Consider the following 19,599-nt stretch of genomic DNA (forward strand, 5'->3'; position numbering starts at 1 on the left):
TTGTCTAACTGGCCCCCACAATTGGGTAAGCCAGTTCCTGGACAGTAAAGCAGTAAACCAATCAATCAGTCTCTCTATATACGTAAACACTTATCTATAAACCTATCTAGAAATATACAAATATCTATATATTTACTTATAAGTATCTATATGTATATATGTACGTCTACAAGTATACACGGAGAGAGACGCTTATACAACTATAACTATATGTCTACCTATTTGTCCTACTGGTTCTTATGAATAAAAAACAACATAATGGAAATCATAAAGTGTTTTGAATTGAATGAAAAAATATTTTGGGGATTTGGCTAAAGCTATAATAATAGAAAAATTTATAGCCTTAAATGTATATATTGGAAAACAAGTTTATAATTAACAATCTAAGTTACCCATTTCTATTATTTAGTAGAACAAAATGAGTCTCTTAAAAGTACAAAGAAGAAAATTAATAATAAAAATACATAAAATACAAACTAACACATCAATAAAGGCAATCAGTAAAGAAAAGATAGTCCTTTAAGAAGATTAATAAAATTTAATCATCTCTAACATGATTTGTCATGAAAAGAAAAGATCGCATACTGCAAATGTCGGAAATGAAAAGGTTAACTTCACTACTAAATTTCAGGACATTTACAAAATAAGAGGATATTATGGATAAATTTATTTTATGTGAAATACTTAAAAATTTTCAATAAAAAAGACAAAGTCCTAGAAAATTATGACGGAACAATCCAACCTAAGAAAAAATAAGAGATTTTCTCTTACCATGATGGAGTTTGCTATGTGATGTAAAGTGAAAAACGAGATAAAATATATGAAACAATTGTCTTAGACACTGACGGAGAGGCAGTGCAGGGCTGTGATCTCTAGGACAAGGGGAACAAACAAAGTGAGCCCTATGATGGTCTCAGCCCCTCCTGGAGGCCCTTTCTAGACCACAGTGCCAGGAAGGTATCCTGAAGCAGTGGGTTTGCTGGGTTGAGATGAGAGAGGAGGGGGGAGGCTGGAACACCTGAAATCTGCGAAGTGGAATGCTAAAGAAAAGGGGGCTTTGTAGAGAGAGCTGCAGAAATATGCACCAGAGTGTCCTTGAGAAGCGTCATTAAACACTAAGCCACTCCCATGAGGGTGAAACGCCACACGTCTATCTGAGAGAGTCAGCTGTGCGATAAGGCACAGAATTCCCAGAGCTGACAGAAGGCTAGGATGTAGCCCAGGTCTGACCACCCGGACTGGAGAATCCTTGTTAAACCCAGGACATTCAAGAGCGACTCCAGAAAAGTAACTATTTAGTAGTTAATGAGGACTATTTTAGCTTTGGCAAATTTAAACCTTCCCTAACACCTCAAAAATAAACTTCAAATGAATTAAGTTGATCATGAATAGGTTAGCAAATTGCTTGTTAGAGGGAGGCCTCCGAGGGAGGCAGCACCAGACTGCAGTTTAGGAAGCTTTCCAGAGAATGTACCAGCTTCTTCTTGCTCTGGGCCAGGTATGCTTCAGTGCGGAACACCTGAGGGCAGGAGAGAAGGTCAGGGCCACTCGGGTCTGTTCCACAAAAGGATCCAGGAGTCCCTAGCCAGGGCCTCTGGGAACCAAAACCCTCTCACCAGCTCCTTCCTTCTAGGAACTGCATTACCAGCCCCCCACCGGTCTACCCTCCCCTAGGAAGAGGCTTTGGGGAGGCAGACGGGGCCCTGAGTGGGGAAGCAGAAAGAACTGAAACAAACCAGGGGGCTTGTAGCAGGTCAGATGGGACTAGAGCAGACCAGGCCAGACTAGACCAGGCCAGGTCAGGCAGGGCTGGGCCAGACTACAGGGGCCTGGACTACCCTGGCCACACAGCATAGCAGCAGCTAGAGCAGACTGAACGCGCCAAACTAGCAAAGTTAAAGTGACCCAGGCCAGAGACAGGGCCCAGCGTCCGGGCTCCCCAGCCCTCACCCGCCCCTGCTCACCCTCTCCGACATGAGGGTGGCAGCGGCCCGACCCAGCTGGGTGTAGTCCATGTTGGGGGCCTCAGGTCCCAGCAACACGAAGAGGAAGCGCACGGGCACTGCCGGCTGGCCCAGCTTCTCCTGCTTTGGCTCCAGCTGCATAGGGTCCTTGAGCCTCACGAAGCCCAGCACAGGCCGCTCCAGGAAGTCTACGCGGCCTGTTGGGGGCAGACGAGGTGCGGTGGTCAGGCCAGGCTGAGGGGGGCGCTGCTGCTGGGGTCTGGGTTTAGGGAGAAGCAGGCAGGGCCAGGGTGTGAGGTAGAAGCAGGGGAGGAGCAGGGGTGAGGGATGGAGGCACTGGCCACTTACCCACTAGCACCAGGGTGGTCTCTGAATTCTGCAGAATCTTTTCCAGAATTCCAGGTGGCGGGTACCCTTCTGTGATCCCCTCTCCCTGTTGGAAGGAGGGTGGTAAGGGGAGTCCTCCAGCCACTCTGGACCTGAGCGGCCTGAGTATCCTGCTCCCTCCCCTTCCCACTCTCATTTCTTTTTTTTTTTAATTGAAATATAGTCAATTTACAATTTGTCAGTTTCTGTTACACAGCATAATGTTTCAGTCATACACATATGTACATATATTCCTTTCATATTCCTTTTCATTATAGGTTACTACAAGATACTGACTATAGTTCCCTGTGCTGTACAGCAGAAACCTGTTGTTTATCTATTCTATATATAGTAGTTAGTACCTGCAAATCTTATCCTTCCCCACCTTCTTTCTCCCTGGGTAGCCATAAGTTTGTTTTCTATGTCTATGAGTCTGATTCTGTTTTGTAAATAATTTCATTTGTGTCCTTTTCTTTCTTTCTTTCTTCCTTGCTTGCTTGCTTTTTTAGATTGCACATATAAGTGATATCCTATGGTATTTTTCTTTCTCTTTCTGGCTTATTTCACTTAGAATGATGATCTCCAGGTCCACCCATATTGCTGCAAATGGCATTATTTTATTCTTTTTTATGGGTCAGTACCCACTGTCATTTCTAACCACGTTCAATTTGAGGGCTTTCCCATTCTCCCCACACACCCCTGGTACAGCCTCACCTGTTCACAGAAGAGCTGTGCCTCTAGCGAGGGACGTTGCGGGAGCAGAGGCTGCGAAGGGTCTCCAGAGCTAGTCAGGATCGCGGGTTTCACGCCCCCCAGGGCCTCGATGTCTCTGGCGTGGCTGCAGGACACACAGCGGGCATGGGCTGAGCAGGCTGTTGAGGCCGGGCTCTCAGCAAAGTGGACATGGTGGTGGGAGGGATCAAACGGACTTCCCAGTGACCAGACTAGAGAGGCACGGGGTCAGAAGGAGGATCAGCCTCCTCTGAAGGATGTAGTGGATGAGAGCAGGTGGCCTCAGTCTGGAGTAACTAGTGGAGCCAGGAGAAAGGATGAAGAGAAGGGCCTGGAGTGTCTGCCCTCCTGGGGACCAGTGTCCCCCAAATCAGAGCCTGGAGACATGGCCACCGCTCAAGAGGTGTCAGAGGCAGGATCCATCATGGGAGAAAAGTGGGTCCCAGGCTGGTGGGGGAGGGGCCATCTGGACCTCAGGGAGAGCTTGGGGCAGGTGGGTGGGGAGCTGGGCCCTGTGGGTGTGAAGTCCAGGCCCTGGCAGGCAGGGGCACCTGTGTTTGAGGAGCAAGGTCCGCAGCAGCTTTTCTCGGTCCTGACGACGGATCTGCCCGTCAATGATAAACCTGTCCAGCAGCTGGTTGACCACCCCAGCCAGGGATTTCTCTGGCAGGTCCAGGAGGACAGTACCTGCAAGCAGTGGAAGGTGAGCTGGACGACTGGGCCTGGCCCTCCTCCTCCCCCCAGGCTTCACACATGGAGGTTGCACGCAGAGGGGCCCAGTGGGGCTCACTCACCCTTGGCGAAGGCTTTCTGCAGCTCAAAGAGGCTCCAGAAGGTGAGGTAAGACACGTGTGGGTGGCCCCAGGTTCCATCCTTCCCCCGGTTCTCCTCCATCTGCAGCCAGCGCGCTTCCTCCATCCACTGCAGCTCCTGGTTCTTTTCATCCATCACCAGTTCCCGCAGCTCCACATACACCTGCAGCCCCACAGGCCAGAATTAGTCCATCAGGCCCAGGGCAGGGCTGTGGGGAGACTGGGAGCCCACGGCAGTGGACCCTCAGTAGACTCTGAGAGATGTCTGTCAGAGGCCCAGGGTCCTGGAGCACTTGGGACAGACCCTGAGCTTCGAAGGGACTGTCAGGAGCTGCAGCCTGGGGGTGTGGAGTGAGGTGTGACATGCGGGAGATGCTTGAAGGTCTTGTCAGTATGGCCCCAACCTCTGGCTGTTCCCCAACTTCCTGACCAGGCCCTTCACCCCATTTTAGAAGCATTTGAAGAAACTCTGGACCAAAAGAGAGGCTAGAGTGGGCACAAAAGGGAAAGGAGAGGCAAGCCTTTGGGGTGACGGGTCAGTCTCTTCCCTCCAAGACTGTTGCCTGGGCTCACATGCCCTTGGTCTCCTTGGGAACAGGGGACCAGTCCCATGGGCCTAGCTGAGGGCAGACCCAGTATCTACCCAGCTAGGCAGTCTGTTCCTCAGTGGGGACAGGGGGGGTCTGTGTGGCCTGGGCCCAGGAGAGCTTGTATTTAATTCTGTGCTCCCCAGGGAGCATCTCACAGCCCAGCCAGGGCCAGAGACCTCCAGCAGCCAGTTTCTCTCTGTCCATGGAGGTCCGCCATCAGTGGAAGGGGGGCCCAGGGCTCGCCCCTCAATGGGAGCTGTCCTCCTCTACCTACTTCCCAGGATGCCCGCTCCTTCTCTGCCTGTTTGAGGGGTCTCCCTGGTCCTGAAGCTGTCGGAACCCTCTGCTTCTCCCTTCCCCTGGTAGAATGCTGGGTCCCAAGGGCAGCACAGGAAAGGGAATCGGGGGAGCCTGGGGTGCTCACCTCATGAGTGTCTCCATTCCTTGCACTGTGGTAGTCTGTGGATGATCGCCTGGTGGGCAGAGCTGAAAACCCCGAGGCTGGTTAGTGCTGTGCCCAGACGATGTCCCTCCCTAAGACCCTCCTGCACCACCCACCAGGAGCCTGGGAGACTTAAGGGAATGACGCCTCTCTCCTGCCCACCACTCTGGCTGGGACCCTGGCGCCCCACCCCACCCCTGCCGGTCAGTGCGCTGTGTCTCCTGCCTGTTCTTGGCCCAGCCTGGCTCCGTGGAGGGCCCCTGGGGCTCATCCTCAGGAGTGACGAGGGGCGTCATCTCCAGGGTGACTGGGGAGTCCTGAATGGTAATTCTCAGGATTTTCCCAGGATCTCCTCCCTCTCCTGCTACCTTCTGGGACCAGATTCCCTTGCTTCTTCCCACCTGCCTCAACAGTCCACCCAGCCCAGTAGCGCTCACTGCCCCCAAGCTGAGCTCCGGGTACCAGGGTGGGATCTGGCCTTTTATGGCCCCCACTCCCCCAGCCCTCATTTCCCAGAGGGGCCTCTTATCTCCAATCCCACTTGCCAGCACTTAAGTCCTGTTGACAGTAAACAGGTGCCCTCCTGGGGTGCCATTTGAGACCTTGGGCAGGCCCAGGAAGGTTTCCTGATGCCTCTCTGCCCTGAGGGTCCCCATGGGCCCCCATTTCTCAGGACTCCAAACAGATCGAAGTTCCCAGAACAGCCCCAGTGCCTGGCCTAGAAACTGGCATTGGATGGGGGTGGGTGGCATGTGGACTCATGCCCTTGTCCCAGACAGGCCTGGCTGCCCTCTTGCAAATAAATCTAAGGGGCACAGAGAAGGGTGACTGATCGCCCCCCCGCCCCCGCCCTAGTCACCTCTTGTGATCATTTCAAACAAAACTGTTTATCCTTCAATCAGCCAGGATTGTGGGAGAACTGGCCCTGAGGCTGGGTGGGTGGGGAGTGCGGAGAAGGGGAGGACAAGTTCCCCGCTAGTATCTGTTGGGGGTTCAGGAGCTTATCCCTGGAGAGAGGGAGGTGGGGCTCACCTGGCTTCTTCACCTGAAGGATGGGAACACGTCGGTCTTCATAGTCCTTCAGCCCTAGAACCTCCTCCAGATCGGATTCCTGTGTGATGTGGCCATCATGGCTGGGGTGTCAGGGGCTTCCCAAGCCCTCATGGAGGTAGGGGTTCAGGGTTGGGTTCCCAGAGCCCCCAGGTAGGAGCCCTGCAGATGCCACCGAAGACTCACCCGCAAATCCCCCATGGCACTGTCCTGATTGCTCAGTTGTCTGCAGTGGTCTGAGCCCCCAGCATAACCCGCACTGCGGGTCCCTGCGGGGGAAGAGCACAGGCTGGGTGATGCACAGGGCACCCTGGGGTGTCCTGGTCCTCCCCCAGAGGGGGCTGCATTTGAGTAGGGGGATCCCAGATGCTGGGAGACAATAGGGTCATAGGAAGGCAGCATGGGTGGGGTTGGGCGAAGGAGCTGGATGTGTATGTAGGTGTGAGGGCAGGTGTGCAGGGGCCGGGAGAGATGGGGCAATGCAAGTAAGAGGACACTTGGCTATTCAGCCCATCTTGAACTCCATCTCTTGCTTTCTCACCACCTATTCCACTAGCCTCCTTCCAATCCCTTTCCTGCCCCAGGGCCTTTGCATGTGCAGTTGTCCACATCCTGGATGCCCCTCCCCACACTTTAGCCCTTCCACATCTCAGCTCATATGTCATCTTTTCCTGACCACCCTCGCAGTCACTGACCCAATGTGTCATTTTCTGATTTCTTGATTCATTTGTGTACATACGGTTTGACGATGCCTCTAGAAGAGAAGCCACAGGAGCAGTAAGAGCCTGCACATCTCAGTCCTCACTGGACCCCCCACCGCTAGTAGAATGGTTGCCACATAGTAGGTGCTCAATAGATATGTGTTGAAAGATGGTATGAATGGCCCCCCCATGCAGGCTTGGGGCTCTGGGCCTGGGAGCCAGGATGACTAGGACCCAGCCAGGAGACCTTGGCGCCCTGGGCCTCTGTTTTCTCAGCTGTGCCTCTACAGGAAGTTACGCCCACCCCAGGAACGTGAGGACCCGCCCAAGGGGAGCACAGACTGGTGTGGAGGGACTTTCTTCTCCCCCTCACCCAAGGCAGCACAGGGCATTGTAGCGACAGGGATTTGGGTCAGGCTGACCAACGTGCCCACTGCGAGCCTGGCGTGGTGCTGAGCCTGGGAGGCTGAGATGAACAAGACACTGTTCCTTCTCTCCAGAAGCTCGCAGCCCTGACTGGGGACACGAGCCGGGACCACGTGACAGGCTCAGAGGTTCACGAGGTCACACGTGCCCCAGACAAACACAGCAGTGAGCAGACTGCGCTGGGTGCCCAGGATGTGTCTGGCAGGAGGAAGAGCAGGACTCGGGGGTGGGGTTGGGGACGGAGTGTCTCTGGAGGACAAGATGCTGGGATTTGAAGGGCTGAGAGGTGGGGGAGGGTAGCTGGGATGTGAGAAATGACGGGCAAAGGTGCAGAAAAGACAGGGCTGGGCGTTGTGGGAGAAAAAGGGCAGGGAGTTTGTATGGAAGGAACTGCACAGAGAACTTTCTTTCTGAGGACTGGATGGCCCTGCAGTCTTTAGAGACAGAGAGAGGGGCATGAGCGAGCCCCACCAAACTGAGAAAGGCAGGAGTCCCTGCCTTAGGGTGGTTGTAAGGCAAGTGGTGGCCATGGGGGGTCCCCAGAGCCTGAGGATGGGGTGTACCTGAGGATGGGGACTTGCCCTGTGAGGACTTGGGTCATGCACCTTTTTTCTCCCGGTCTTCTGTCCCTCTCCCGGTCTTCTGTCCCTTCCTCCAGGTTCTTCTGCCTCCCTTTCTCCCATCTTTATTCCCCTTTCTCCTTCTCTGGGCCTCAGATCCCTAGCCGCCTTCCCAGTTTGGAGCCTGAGGTGGGAAACACGGCTCCCCATGGACTGGCACTGTAGTCTTAGTTTCCCATCTGAGAGGGGAGAGGGGCAGAGGGGCCCTCCAGAGCCAGAGAGCCAGAGAGCCAGAGATCCAGGCTGCCTCTCCGCCACTGAGTGGCCAAACGGCCGTGGGCAGCTGCCAGCCTCTCTCTAGGGCCTGGTCACCCTGTCTGTACAACGGGAGTTCTTCCCACTGGGGTTCCTAGACATCAGTGAGAGAGAAGAGGGGAGATCGGAGGTGCCTGGAGCTCCACTGGGGCCATAGAGGGTGCACGCATGACCCAGATTGCTGCCCCCACCAGGCCCATCCTCCCCTCAGCTTCAGGCCGTGCTCTGCTGGCACTGATAAGAGGCTGGACCCTGATGGCTGCCCTGCTTCTGGAAGCGCACCAAACACCTGGCTAGTCCGCCAAGCAGGGCCAGGCAGATAAGGGGGAGCAGGGCATCTGGAGCCCAGGAGGTGGAGCACAGCTGGAAGAGGCTGGGGGAGGGGTGACCAGATGATGGGGAGGGCTCCCTGGTGGCATAGCATCACCTTTGTGTAATCGCCCCCACACTGCTGGGAGCTGCACTGTCTTATCTCATAATCCCCAAACCACTCCGTGCAGTGAGTAATGTCATTAGCCTCGCTTACAGAGGAGACAGCTGAGGTTCAGAGAGTTTTACCTGCTTTGCTTCCCTAGCTGGTAGGTCTCAGAGGCAGGATTAAACCCTGATCTATCTGAATCCAGCTACACCTCTAACCATTGCACTGAGTTACCTCCAGGAAGAGAAAATCGCTAGGGGCTGGTTTAGTGTTCATGTCTAAGTGCATGAACTCTGCAGCCAGACTGCCTGGGCTCAAGTCCCAGCCCTGCCACTTCCTGTGTGACCTCGAGTAAGTGACTCAACCTCTCTGTGCCTCAGTTTTCTCATCTGTAAAGTGGAGTAATCATAATGACACCTTCCTCATAGACCTGCTGTTGTATTAGGTAAGGTCACATACATGAAGCACTTAGAAGAGTGGCCGGCGCATAAGGAAGTCTATGTACGTGTTTGCCAGCATTATTACCGCTACTGGGGATCAAGGTCACACTTATATCTTCATCCCCTCTGATTTTCCTTCAGTTCCCTTGGAATTAGCATAAGTGCTTTGAGATCCATGGGTGGTGGGAGACTCCCCTTTTTCCTCCAAACACGCCCTAGGACAGGGACAGTGCCAGGTTTCCCTGGTAGCCTCCCTGGAAGTGTCTCAAATGAGAAGCAGCGTCAGCTGAAAACTTCCCTCCAAGAGGAACATAGGGTGGCGTGGCTACTCCATACATGGAGGAAAGAGAGGGCTGGGTGGAGGGTGAAGACCTGAGCCTGTGGAATCCGAGGGTCTGGTAAGTAGGCGCCTGACAGGGACCCGCACTTGGAGAGGATCAGATTTAGCCCACATGTACACACACTCACACAGCAGCCACACACACCTTGCTGCCTCGTGCCAGCCTCCTTTCCCTAAGACCTGCCGCCCCACTCTCCCCAGCTGCAGGTGCTGCTGGGCCTGTGCCCTTAGGGATAACAACATCCATTGTAACAATCTCACCCCACCCACCCGCACCCCTCCTCAATGTCTGGCCCCCATGCCCACTTGGGCACAGATTCAGGTTGGGCACCTGCTGAAACTCTCCAGACAGGCACCTGAGGACCACCCCAGCCCCTCCCTGCCCTGCTTACCTGCTCACAAGCCTTGGAGTCCTCGGCAAACTCCTGCAGCCACCGGTGGCCTCTGTGACCAGCTGAGCGCACACCCGCTCTAACAGCACTAGGTCCTTGCTCCCGCGCCCTGGGGGCAGCTCCCAAACCCCTGACTCATGCCCCCGCCTCCTAATCTGCCTGCCCCATGGGCCCTGGGAGCCCCTTCCCACCACCCCGCCCTGCTCATGCTGGGTGCCCTATAAACAGTTATCTCTCACCCACATCTGGATAACTGTTAATCTGGCTCACCGCACCCAACCCCAGCTGGCCAGCCCCTAAGGCCCTCCTGGCCCCTACAATTCTCCTGGTTCTTTCTTCGGGACCTGACATTGATGTCTGGGCTTTTGGAGCTCCCAGCCTCCCGGCAAGTGTGCTCCAGCCCTGGATGCCTCTGTCCTGCTTCTTCCCTTCCTCACTCTGGCCAGCCCCCTCTGCTCAGGCCCTAGATGCACAGGCATCTTCTCCTCCCTCCTGTCCTGGTGTCCTCCATGAGGACTCGCTCCCTCTTCCTCTGTAGCCTTGCCCACAGGGACCAGCTCAGCGCTCCCGGGCCCAGGCAGCCCCCTCTCCTTCTTGCCCCAGAGACTAGGGCGCCCTGAACCACCCTCTCCGCAAGACCCCAGCTGGCTCCATAGAACTGGCTCCTGAGCGCTGAGACACTGCCACTCAGTCAACCTGAAACAATCCCAGGTCAACCAAAACAACATCCCCACACGGAGCTCCAAGCTCACAAAGCCCCAATGTCTGGGCACACTGGCTCCTCTGTTGGCAGCCAGGCCCAGGCCCCCGGGCCAGAGCAGCCAGCATTCTCGGCCTCGCTGTGCCCCTCCCCACACCCCCAGCAGGGCAGTCTCTGTTGTTGGTGGGGTGCTGGGGCCGGTCACCTATTCCTGGGCTCTGGTTGCTAAAAGGACATGGACTGAAAGATGAGTGCAGATTGGTAAGAATAAAGAGAGGTTTGGAAGCAGTCAGAAGGGGCTTTTGTGAACACTGCTCCAGGCATGGAGGGAGGAAAGCATCCTAACCCAGCTCCGACACTGCCTGGCTGTGGGATGCAGGGCAAGTGGCTGCCCCTCTCTGGGCTTCTGTGACCTCATGCATAAAGGCAGAGTACCGGTTCTGTGGCTGCCAGCTTGGGGATTCCCTGCTTCAGACTCAAACATTAGAGGGGAGGTCTTGTCAAGAAGGAAAATTAGAAGGACCTTGAGCTCACCTCCTCTCATGAACTGAAGAAAACTCCAGACTGCTTGTCAGCCATCGATAAAAAACACTGGAACCTACCAACTGGAGACATAAAGAGGGAACCATAGAGGATGGTAGGTGTTTTGCACTTAGGATATAATCAGGTCCCATAACCCCGGCGTGTGCAACCCACAAGCTGGAGAATAGTAATTTTGCGGAGATTCTTCCCCAGGAGTGAGGGTTCTGAGACCCCATGTTGAGCACCCCAGCCCAGGGGTCCTGCATTGAGAGGAGGAGCTCCTAGAGCATTTGGCTTTGAGGGCCAGGGGGGCTTTATTGTAGGAGCTGAGGTAAACAGATTTCACTCTTAAGGAGTCCACACAAAATCTCATGGATACCGGGATTAAGGACAGAAGCGGTGATTTCATAGGAGCCTGGGCCAGACATGCCTGCTGGTCTTGGAGTGTCTCCTGGGAAGGTGGAGGCCAGCTGTGCCTCGCACTGGGGACAAAAAAGCTTGTGGTGGACATATTGGGGAGCGTTCATCTGCATAAACTCTCCTGGAGGCTGATATCTTGCTTGGATCATTAGCCCCAAGACCCAACAGCCTGTAGGCTTAAATGCTGGGATGCCTCAGGCCAAAGAACTAACTGGGTGGGAACACAGCCCCACCTATCAACAGACAGGCTACCTAAAGACTTCCTGAGCCCACAGCTGCTTCTAGGCACACGCTAAACAGGGCCCTGCTCACCCAAGGGCCAGGCACCAGTGGGCAGGCACCAGCCCCTCCCACCAGAAACCCTTCAAAAGCCTCTAGACCAGCCTCACTCACCAGGGGGCAGACTCCAGAAGCAAGAAAACTATGACCCCACAGCCTGCAGAACCAAATCCACAAATGCAGGCCAGACCCCTACCCAGAGACCAGCCAGCTCCTGGCCCCTAGGTGAGGAGCAGAGAGTGTACTGCTGGGACACATAGGACGTTCCTTACAGAGGACCACTTCTCCAAGGTCTCGAAACATAATTAACCCACCATCTAATAAAAATACACATAGAGATTTAGATAATATAAGGCAACAGAAGAATATGTTCCAGATGAAAGAACAAGATACAACCCCAGAAGAACTAAGTGATGTAGAGATAGGCAACCTACCTGAGAAAGAGTTTAGAGTAATGATCATGAAGATGATCCTCCATTCAGGCGAAGAATGGGTGCACAGAACAAAAAGTTAGAAGTTTTTACCAAAGAGTTAGAAAATGTAAAGAAAAACCAAAAACAGTTTAAGACTACAATGACTGAAATGAGAAATACACTGGAAAGAATCAGTTGTAGCTCTGGATGTGCTGGAGCCAATCACCTTTCTTTTCTGTCCTTATATGGGCTTTTCCAGTTGTTGTCATGGCAATCATCAACTGTTATGGAGCTGGTGGGTATGTTACTTACCATGCTAATGAATTACAATGGCGGTATAAGGAGGCTCAAGGTCCACTGGAAGTCAAGTCCTCTGCCACCTTGGGCTTCACAGCTTCTAACCAGTTTCTTCTCTTTGCAGCTGCCTCCTGAGACTTAGATAAGAGTAACCGGTTTCTATTTGAGGGAGGGACAAGGGTATGATCCTGGGGGCAACAGTCTTGGTAACAAAAAGGAAAGTTGCTTGTAATTAGTATGCTGTTGATCTGGTGGACCCAGTGTCCCCCAGAAAACTGTCTCTGATGATTCTAATCAACAATAAACAAGAAGCCGGGATTGGAGGGCCTTAGTTCCCGCAGAAGAACTTAAAGACATTGTTATGTATATTAACTGAGGAGGAACCAGGACCCCGCCCCAAAGCTACACTATTGTTTCCTGACCCTATCTCCCCGATTTCTGCATTTCCTCTCTTTTCAGATTAGCAACTATTTAAATCTGCATTTTGGAACTCAGGGACATTCAAGGAGGCTGAATGAAGCCTACCTCCTACAAACGAGAAACAAGGGACATAGAAAAATTTGTAAGGGAGGACGCCAGAGTGTCCTGCTCTGGATCAGTTCCTCCCTTTTCATTTGATACTCCTCAATCTTGAGGAAAGCAGGTGTTGGAAAAGAAAAGGAATAATGTTTTGGATAGAGAATTTAATCATAAACTCAGCACAGAAAATCAGTTTTAGCGGGACTCAATTTGAAGTCTCCGCTTTTCTGTGATCCTTCCCCAAATCTTTTAGAGAACGAGGTGACAAGCACTCTGGCTAATTCCTGCTGAAATGGGCATGGTCCTGCCTCTATCTGGGGAATGGACACCAAGTTGGAAATATTCTGGAATTTCAAGTCCTGGATCTGAGTCTAGTCAGAATAAGATCTCAATCCCTTGGTCTGCCATTTTGGTGCAACAGAGCTAATTAGATGTAGGCGTGACAATCCAAACTTTACCAGACAAAAATAGATCTCCTCCCTGAGGAATTCAGAATAGTAAGCCTTAAACCCAGTCTGGACCTGGCATTTCAGGGAGACTTGTAGCCTGGGAGATAGTTGTCTAATTTTATCTAACTAAGTTTTAATAAAACCTTTAAGTTTTATTTAATAAAGCCTTTAAGTTTTAATAAAACTTACTTAGAGGTCGTGTTTAGCATGCAGGAGGTCCTGGGTTCAATCACCAGTACCTCCATTTAAAAATAAATAAATAAACCTAATTACACCCCCAAAGAAAGAAAAGTTAGCAAAAAGAAAAAAAAAAAAGTCTTCTGAAAATTTAGTAATAACAAGACGAGGTCTTGAACCCACAAGGTTGCAGCTACCAGTTGCCAGCAGACACTGCTTTGAGAATGGCTGGTGGGGTCCCAAGTCTGAAAAACCTCAGAAAACTCAAGTTCTCAACTACACAAACGTGTCTGCAATCACGTCCACAATGGCTACCTAGTTTTACCTTGGATGTCTGAACTACAGTTACTCCATTCTGACTTTCAAAAGGATATTTCTCCTTAATGGCCAAAGCAGATGTCACTGTTAATTATTTTCGTGCTTTTCTAGATATGAGGAGATGGAAGAATTTAGGCTCCTAAAATCTTCTCCTGAAAATATCTAACTACCTGAAGGCCTGTTCCGCTGGGTTTCCCAGAGCACTGAGTGCCTCATTTCTGATCTCACCCTGACTCATTTCAGGGTGAGTTGAAGATCAGCGACTGCAGTGGCTTGTGACTTAACCCTTGTAGAGGCAGATGGCAAGTGCCAATTTTAGTTGGCAGGGTCCCGTCATAGTCACAAATTTGACCATATTTTAGGAGACACTTTATGACCCTTTCATCCCATGGTGCTAGGAATGCTCATTCCTAGGCCAGGTGAGGATTTTGTTGACAGGCCACTCAGGTGCTATTACTGGACTAAGCCTTATTAACAGTGGCCAAAATCTCCGGACCTCCTGTCTTACTACTGGGTTATGGTGCAGAAAAATATTCCCTCTTATTGTTTCCTCTCATGTCTGGAGTTACACCATTATAATCACAAAATCTCCTATAAAGTGTGTATCTGGTAAACCGTATCAAATTGCCTAGTCATCATTTTATCAGAGGCTCAGCCACACATTGGGGAGTGGAAAAACAACATTTTTGAAAAACAGGCAATGTGCATATAATATCACTAGCAATACAGTAAGATAATAAGTTAGAAGTTAAGTCAAGAACTTCTGTTAGGTGCAGCAAGTATGTCCCCAGACCATCTGATTTAGTCTGTTCCATACCAATCCTTACATTTACGGAAAATTATACCTTGACATTGTCCATAAGGCACCGAGCCCAATTTCCTAGTGTTACTAGGCTGGTTATCCTTAGTATGGTTAAATAGTTCTAAACAAGGGAGCCTTAAACTTGGATGACCATAGCATGGTGTTAACCACGTAAATCCATCTCACAGGTGGGAGGTGATATTCTTGGCTGAAGTTTTGCTAATTTCTCTGATTGAGCTTCAGTAACTTTGGAAGAAAATTCATATTTATGAATTAATGAGGCCTCTGTCTACCCTCTTTTCCTGACGCTTTGAAACACCAGGGAGCAGCCCCCTTTTGCTGAGGGGTGGGGGGGGGGTCAGCCTCAGGCAGTGTCCCTCTAGGCTCAAAGGGCCTATGAAGCCAGGAACAGGGCTAGTGGGTGCTGTGTCTAGAAGGGTGCATTCTGGCCACCCTGCAAATTGTGTGAGAGGAACCCCGGCATTATGGAGGGGTCACCCCCAGCCACTCTTTCCTCTGTACTGTATTTAAAAACAGCCAAGTGATAATAAGTTAAATATCACAGCATCAGTGATCCCACATTAAACCTCAACAGTAAAAACTGACCAGCGCACCACGCTCTCCCAGCTAGGCCTGGGCTGGGTAATTGAAGGGGGAAAAGGAAGGGGAGGAGGTGGAGGTAATGGGATGATTGCAGGTGCCTGTGCCTGACCCGTCTGAGTTCACTAGTGAGCGTCTGTGTAGCCAGGGCTCTTGGTGATCCCCTTCCATCTTCCCTCTGTTTTGCCACTGGTTTGTCTCTCACATGCATCCCCTGGGATCTCTCTCCGTGGCTAACCCACCCCTCCTCAGGGCAGGTAGGTCTCCGGGCAAGTCTGGGCCTCCCCTCTCTACTTATGAGGGCCCCTTCTCTCTCCATCCCTCCTGGAGGAGGGGTCAGATGGTCCCTCCTGACTGGGCCCAGCCCCTCCCTCAGGGAACAGCTCCACCCCTTCCTGGTCCCTCCTATCTGCTGAGCCAGATGTTTGGGGACTTGGCCTGACAGCTGATGGCAGAGTCTGGGCCTATGGGTGTGTCCCCCACTGTGTCTGTGTGTGTGTTTGAGGGGTACGTGTGGGGGGATGGGAGGGGTTGCAGTTAAGCCAATGGCTTTGGAGTCAAACCAACTAGGTCAGGCCTCTTACTAGCTGTGTGACCTTGAGTACATTTCCAGATGTCTTTAAAGTCTCAGATTCTTCATTCATAACGTCCGGTCTCCCGGAGAGGTTGTGCAGGTAGAATGAGATACTGTACAGGAAGCCCTTAGCCCAGCTCCAGGCACAAAGTGACGTTTGGTACATGGTAGGTATTGCCACACTTAGGGGAACACCTCAGTGAGCAGGAGGGTCTCTTGAGGGAGCCCTCCATATGCTGGACCCTGAAGTTTCCTGTTCCTAGCAGGTGGGGGTAGGTGCCCAAAGGCCTGTCTGACAGGGAAGGGGAGTAGCAAGTCCTCTGGGTCCCTAAACCCCTGACCCAGGCTTCTCTTCCTTTGTGGACCGTCCCCCATCAGGAGACCTTGAGCTGCTCACCCCCAGTCCCAGCAGGAAGGTTGTGCTCCAGGGAAACTTCCCTCACGAGGGAAACCTCAGAAACCGCCATTCCTCCCACGCACCTGTCTTTCCCCAGAAGCAGCCAGCCGGACTCCAGCAGACTCAGCTTAATAACCCCACTGTCCCTCCAAGAGCCTGGAGGGGGACAGGGAGCCCCAGAGTCCAAACTGCTCCTTGTTTCTTTTTGAATAGACCAGGAGCAGCCAGTCAGGACCCAGAGCCTCAGCCCTGCCCCTGCACTGCTTCATTTCAAATAGGGCCCCGCCAGTGGTGCTGAAGGGGCCTGGGTGGGGCAGGGTGGGGAGTAGACAGTGGTGTCTGCAGGGCCCAGGCCCCTATCTCAGGGCCCAGCACTCTCGGCTGGGACACGTGGGAGGGGTCTACATTAACCCATCTTGTCTGGGAGAAAACTACTGGGTCTGATATTCTTGGGGAGGGGTGGATGCGGGGAGGGTTTCCAGCCTGTGCCTCAGTTTATCTTTTGAATAACTGATGAAATGGGGTTTCCTAAGCTTCAATTTTGAGAAGATGGGGCATAGTTCCTTTATTCATCCAGGAAGTAGGTCCACACACTCATTTTGCATCATTAATGTGTCAGGCACCTTGCTAGGTGCTTGGGGGATACAGAAGCCTGAAACCCAGGCTGAGGGCCCTGGGAGCGTCCGAGTCTGGGGGTGAGTAAACACTGTAGTCCTGGGACTATGCAGAGAAAGGCAGCAGCCCAGGACCCATGAGAGCCTCCTCCGCCCCAAGTTACACATCACTTTGGCCATAAACCGCAGGAGGGAGCAGGGATTCCTCCTGTGATTTAGCAGACAGGTAAACAGAGGCACTCAAAGCAGTGTAGCAGGTGTGTCCATGAAGGAATGAGCCAGCAGCTTGGTGGAGCTCTTATCCCTTCACCAACTCGGATGGGAAGGCCTGGAGGGCGAACGCTGCTAAGAAGGGCTGCCAGTACCTGCAGTGAACAGGCACCCTCATCCTTCTGCCTCCTCTGCCCGGCAGACCTGAAACCTCCCATGACCGGGGGTGACCTCTCACAGCCTGGACTCTGCTGCTGGAGGACATCACTCACACCAAATGTGGCCCGACACTCGGATTTTGCTCTCAAATAAGTTCCTCAATCAAAAGGAATATGATTCCTAGGATGACAGTGTTCTGGGGTAGCAAGAAAACTCGAGGATGTTGGGGGGGCAGTGCTGAGGAGTATTTCTATCAAGCAGGTATAGTTTCAGCATCAGAAAGAGAAGGATAGGAGGGAGGATATAGCTCAGTGGTAGAGCACATGCTTAGCATGCAAGAGGTCCTGGGTTCAATTCCTAGTACCTCCATTAAATTTACTGAATGAATGAATGAATAAAAAATAAATAAATAAATAAATTAAAAACTAATTGCCTTTCCCCACCAAAAAAAGAAAGAAAGAGAAGGATAATTAGGCTATCCTGAACTAATCGGGTGTGAAATATACCAGGGCACCACAGACAGGAGATCCAGAGGGTCAAAACATGGACAGGCCAGTGCAGAAGTGGCATTCTTGTGCCCAGGGAACAGAAGATGAAGGCAAAAAACGAGCACATTCATGAGAGATGCCTCTCCATGGTGGCTTTAGTTTCCCTCTCCTCATTTTGTTTTAAAAACAGTGCTTATGAGACACGGATGAGAGAAATTGAAGACGACACAAACAGATGGAAATATGATATACTATGTTCTTGGATTGGAAGAGTCAATATTGTTAAAATTGCCGTACTACCCAAGGCAATATACAAATTCAATACAATCCCTATCAAATTGTCAATGACATTTTTCACAGAACTGGAAGAAAAAAGATTTTAATTTGTCTGGAAACACAAAAGACCCCTAGTAGCCAAAACAATCTTGAGAACGAAGAAGGGAGCTAGAGGAATCATGCTCCGTGACTTCAGACTATACTACAAATCTGCAGTAATCAAAACAGTATGGTACTGGCACAAAATCAGATAAGCAGATAAATAGAACAGGATAGAAAGTCCAGAAATAAATCCACGCACTTATGGTCATTAATCTATGACAAAGGAGGCAAGAATATACAATGGAGGAAAGACAGTCTCTTCAATAAGTGGTGCTGGGAAAACTGGACAGCTACCTGTGAAAAATGAAATTAGAGCATTCTCTAACACCACATACAAAAATAAACTTAAAACGTATTAAAGACCTAAATGTAAGAACAGATACTATAAAACTCCTAGAGGAAAACATAGACAGAACACTCTTTGACATAAATTTCAGCAATATTTTTTTCAAACCAGATCCTAGAGTAATGGAAATAAAAGCAAAAATAAACAAATAGGACCTAGTTAAACTTAAAATCTTTTGCATGGCAAAGGAAACCATAAACAGAATGAAAAGACAGCCTACAGAATGAGAGAAAATACTTGCAAATGGCACAATGGACAAGGGACTGATTTCCAAAATATACAAATAGCTCATAGAACTTAATATAAAAAAAAAATCAAAAAATGGGCAGAAGACCTAAATAAACACTTCTCCAAAGAAGACATCCAGATGGCCAACAGGCACATGAAAAAATGCTCAATATTGCTAATTATTAGAGATATGCAAATCAAAACTGTAATGAGGTATCACATCACACCAGTCAGAATGGCCATCATTAAGAAGTCTGCAAATAATATACCTTGGAGAGGGTGTGGACAAAAAAGAACCCTCCTACACTGTTGGTGGGAATGTAAGTTGGTGCAGCCACTATGGAGGACAGTATGGAGGTTCCTCAAACAATTTAAAATAGACTTACCACATGATCCAGCAATCCCATTCCTGGGCATAGATCCAGAGAAAACTATAATTTGAAAAGTCACATCCAGCCCAGTGTTCATAGCAGCACTATTTACAACAGCCAAGACATGGAAACATGGAAACAACCTAAATGTCCATCAGCAGACAACGAGATAAGAAGATGTGGGATATATATATATATATATATATATATATATATATATATATATATATATATATAATGGAATATTACTCATCCATTAAAAAAGAATGAAATAATGCCATTTGCAGCAACATGGATGGACCTAGAGATTATCATATTGAGTGAAGTAAGTCAGACAGAGAAAAACAAATATCATACTGTATCACTTATATGTGGAACCTAAAAGAAAAAAATGATAAAAATTCTATTTACAAACCAAAACCAGACTCACAGACTTGGTTACCAAAGGGGAGAGGGTGGGGAGAGATAAATTAAGGGTTGGGGATTAACAGACACACATTAATATATATATATAATATAGAAAAACAATAAGAACCTACTGTATACCACACTATATTCAATTTCTTGTAATAACATATAATGGAAAAGAATCTGAAAAGAAAAAAAGTGTGTATATGTATAACTGAATCACTGCTGTACACCTGAAACTAACATTGTAAATCAACTACACTTCAGTTAAAAAAAAAAAAAGAAATTAGAGTTTAGACCATTGAGAAATGACCATTGCAAACAGAAGCCTCAATTTTTCTGATCACCAGACATTATACTTTTGGAAAGAATCTTGTTTATA

The 19,599-nt window shown here is 50.2% G+C and overlaps 1 protein-coding gene across 2 annotated transcripts; it reads right to left on the reverse strand.

Moving 5' to 3' along the window:
* Window positions 1–388: 388 nt before the first annotated feature.
* Window positions 389–9,578, reverse strand: LOC116656779 (band 3 anion transport protein-like). 2 transcript variants are annotated; one of them, XM_032457348.1, is made up of 10 exons: window positions 9,549–9,578; window positions 6,143–6,225; window positions 5,939–6,017; window positions 4,889–4,950; window positions 3,857–4,037; window positions 3,614–3,749; window positions 3,045–3,168; window positions 2,313–2,397; window positions 1,965–2,161; window positions 389–1,519 (listed from the first exon to the last, which is right to left on the reverse strand). In XM_032457348.1, the coding sequence occupies exons 2-10, from the start codon at window positions 6,155–6,157 to the stop codon at window positions 1,409–1,411; spliced, it is 990 nt and encodes a 329-aa protein (XP_032313239.1). In that variant the 5' UTR covers window positions 6,158–6,225; window positions 9,549–9,578; the 3' UTR covers window positions 389–1,408. The 2 variants fall into 2 exon arrangements, with proteins under 2 accessions (XP_032313239.1, XP_032313240.1); XM_032457349.1 differs by lacking the exons at window positions 5,939–6,017; window positions 6,143–6,225; window positions 9,549–9,578 and adding an exon at window positions 5,308–5,414.
* Between the last annotated feature and the right edge of the window lie 10,021 nt (window positions 9,579–19,599).

This window comes from Camelus ferus, chromosome 16 (assembly GCF_009834535.1).
Source record: "Camelus ferus isolate YT-003-E chromosome 16, BCGSAC_Cfer_1.0, whole genome shotgun sequence".
NCBI classification, from domain to species: domain Eukaryota; kingdom Metazoa; phylum Chordata; class Mammalia; order Artiodactyla; family Camelidae; genus Camelus; species Camelus ferus.

What these genes read in the sequence shown, in the direction of transcription:
- LOC116656779 (XM_032457348.1), bottom strand. An exon ending in GACCACCCTGGTGCTAGTGG is followed by an intron (nt 2,162 to 2,312) that starts GTAAGTGGCCAG and finishes TGCCCCCAACAG; the next exon opens with GCCGCGTAGACTTCCTGGAG. An exon ending in CCACCCTCATGTCGGAGAGG is followed by an intron (nt 1,520 to 1,964) that starts GTGAGCAGGGGC and finishes TCCTGCCCTCAG; the next exon opens with GTGTTCCGCACTGAAGCATA.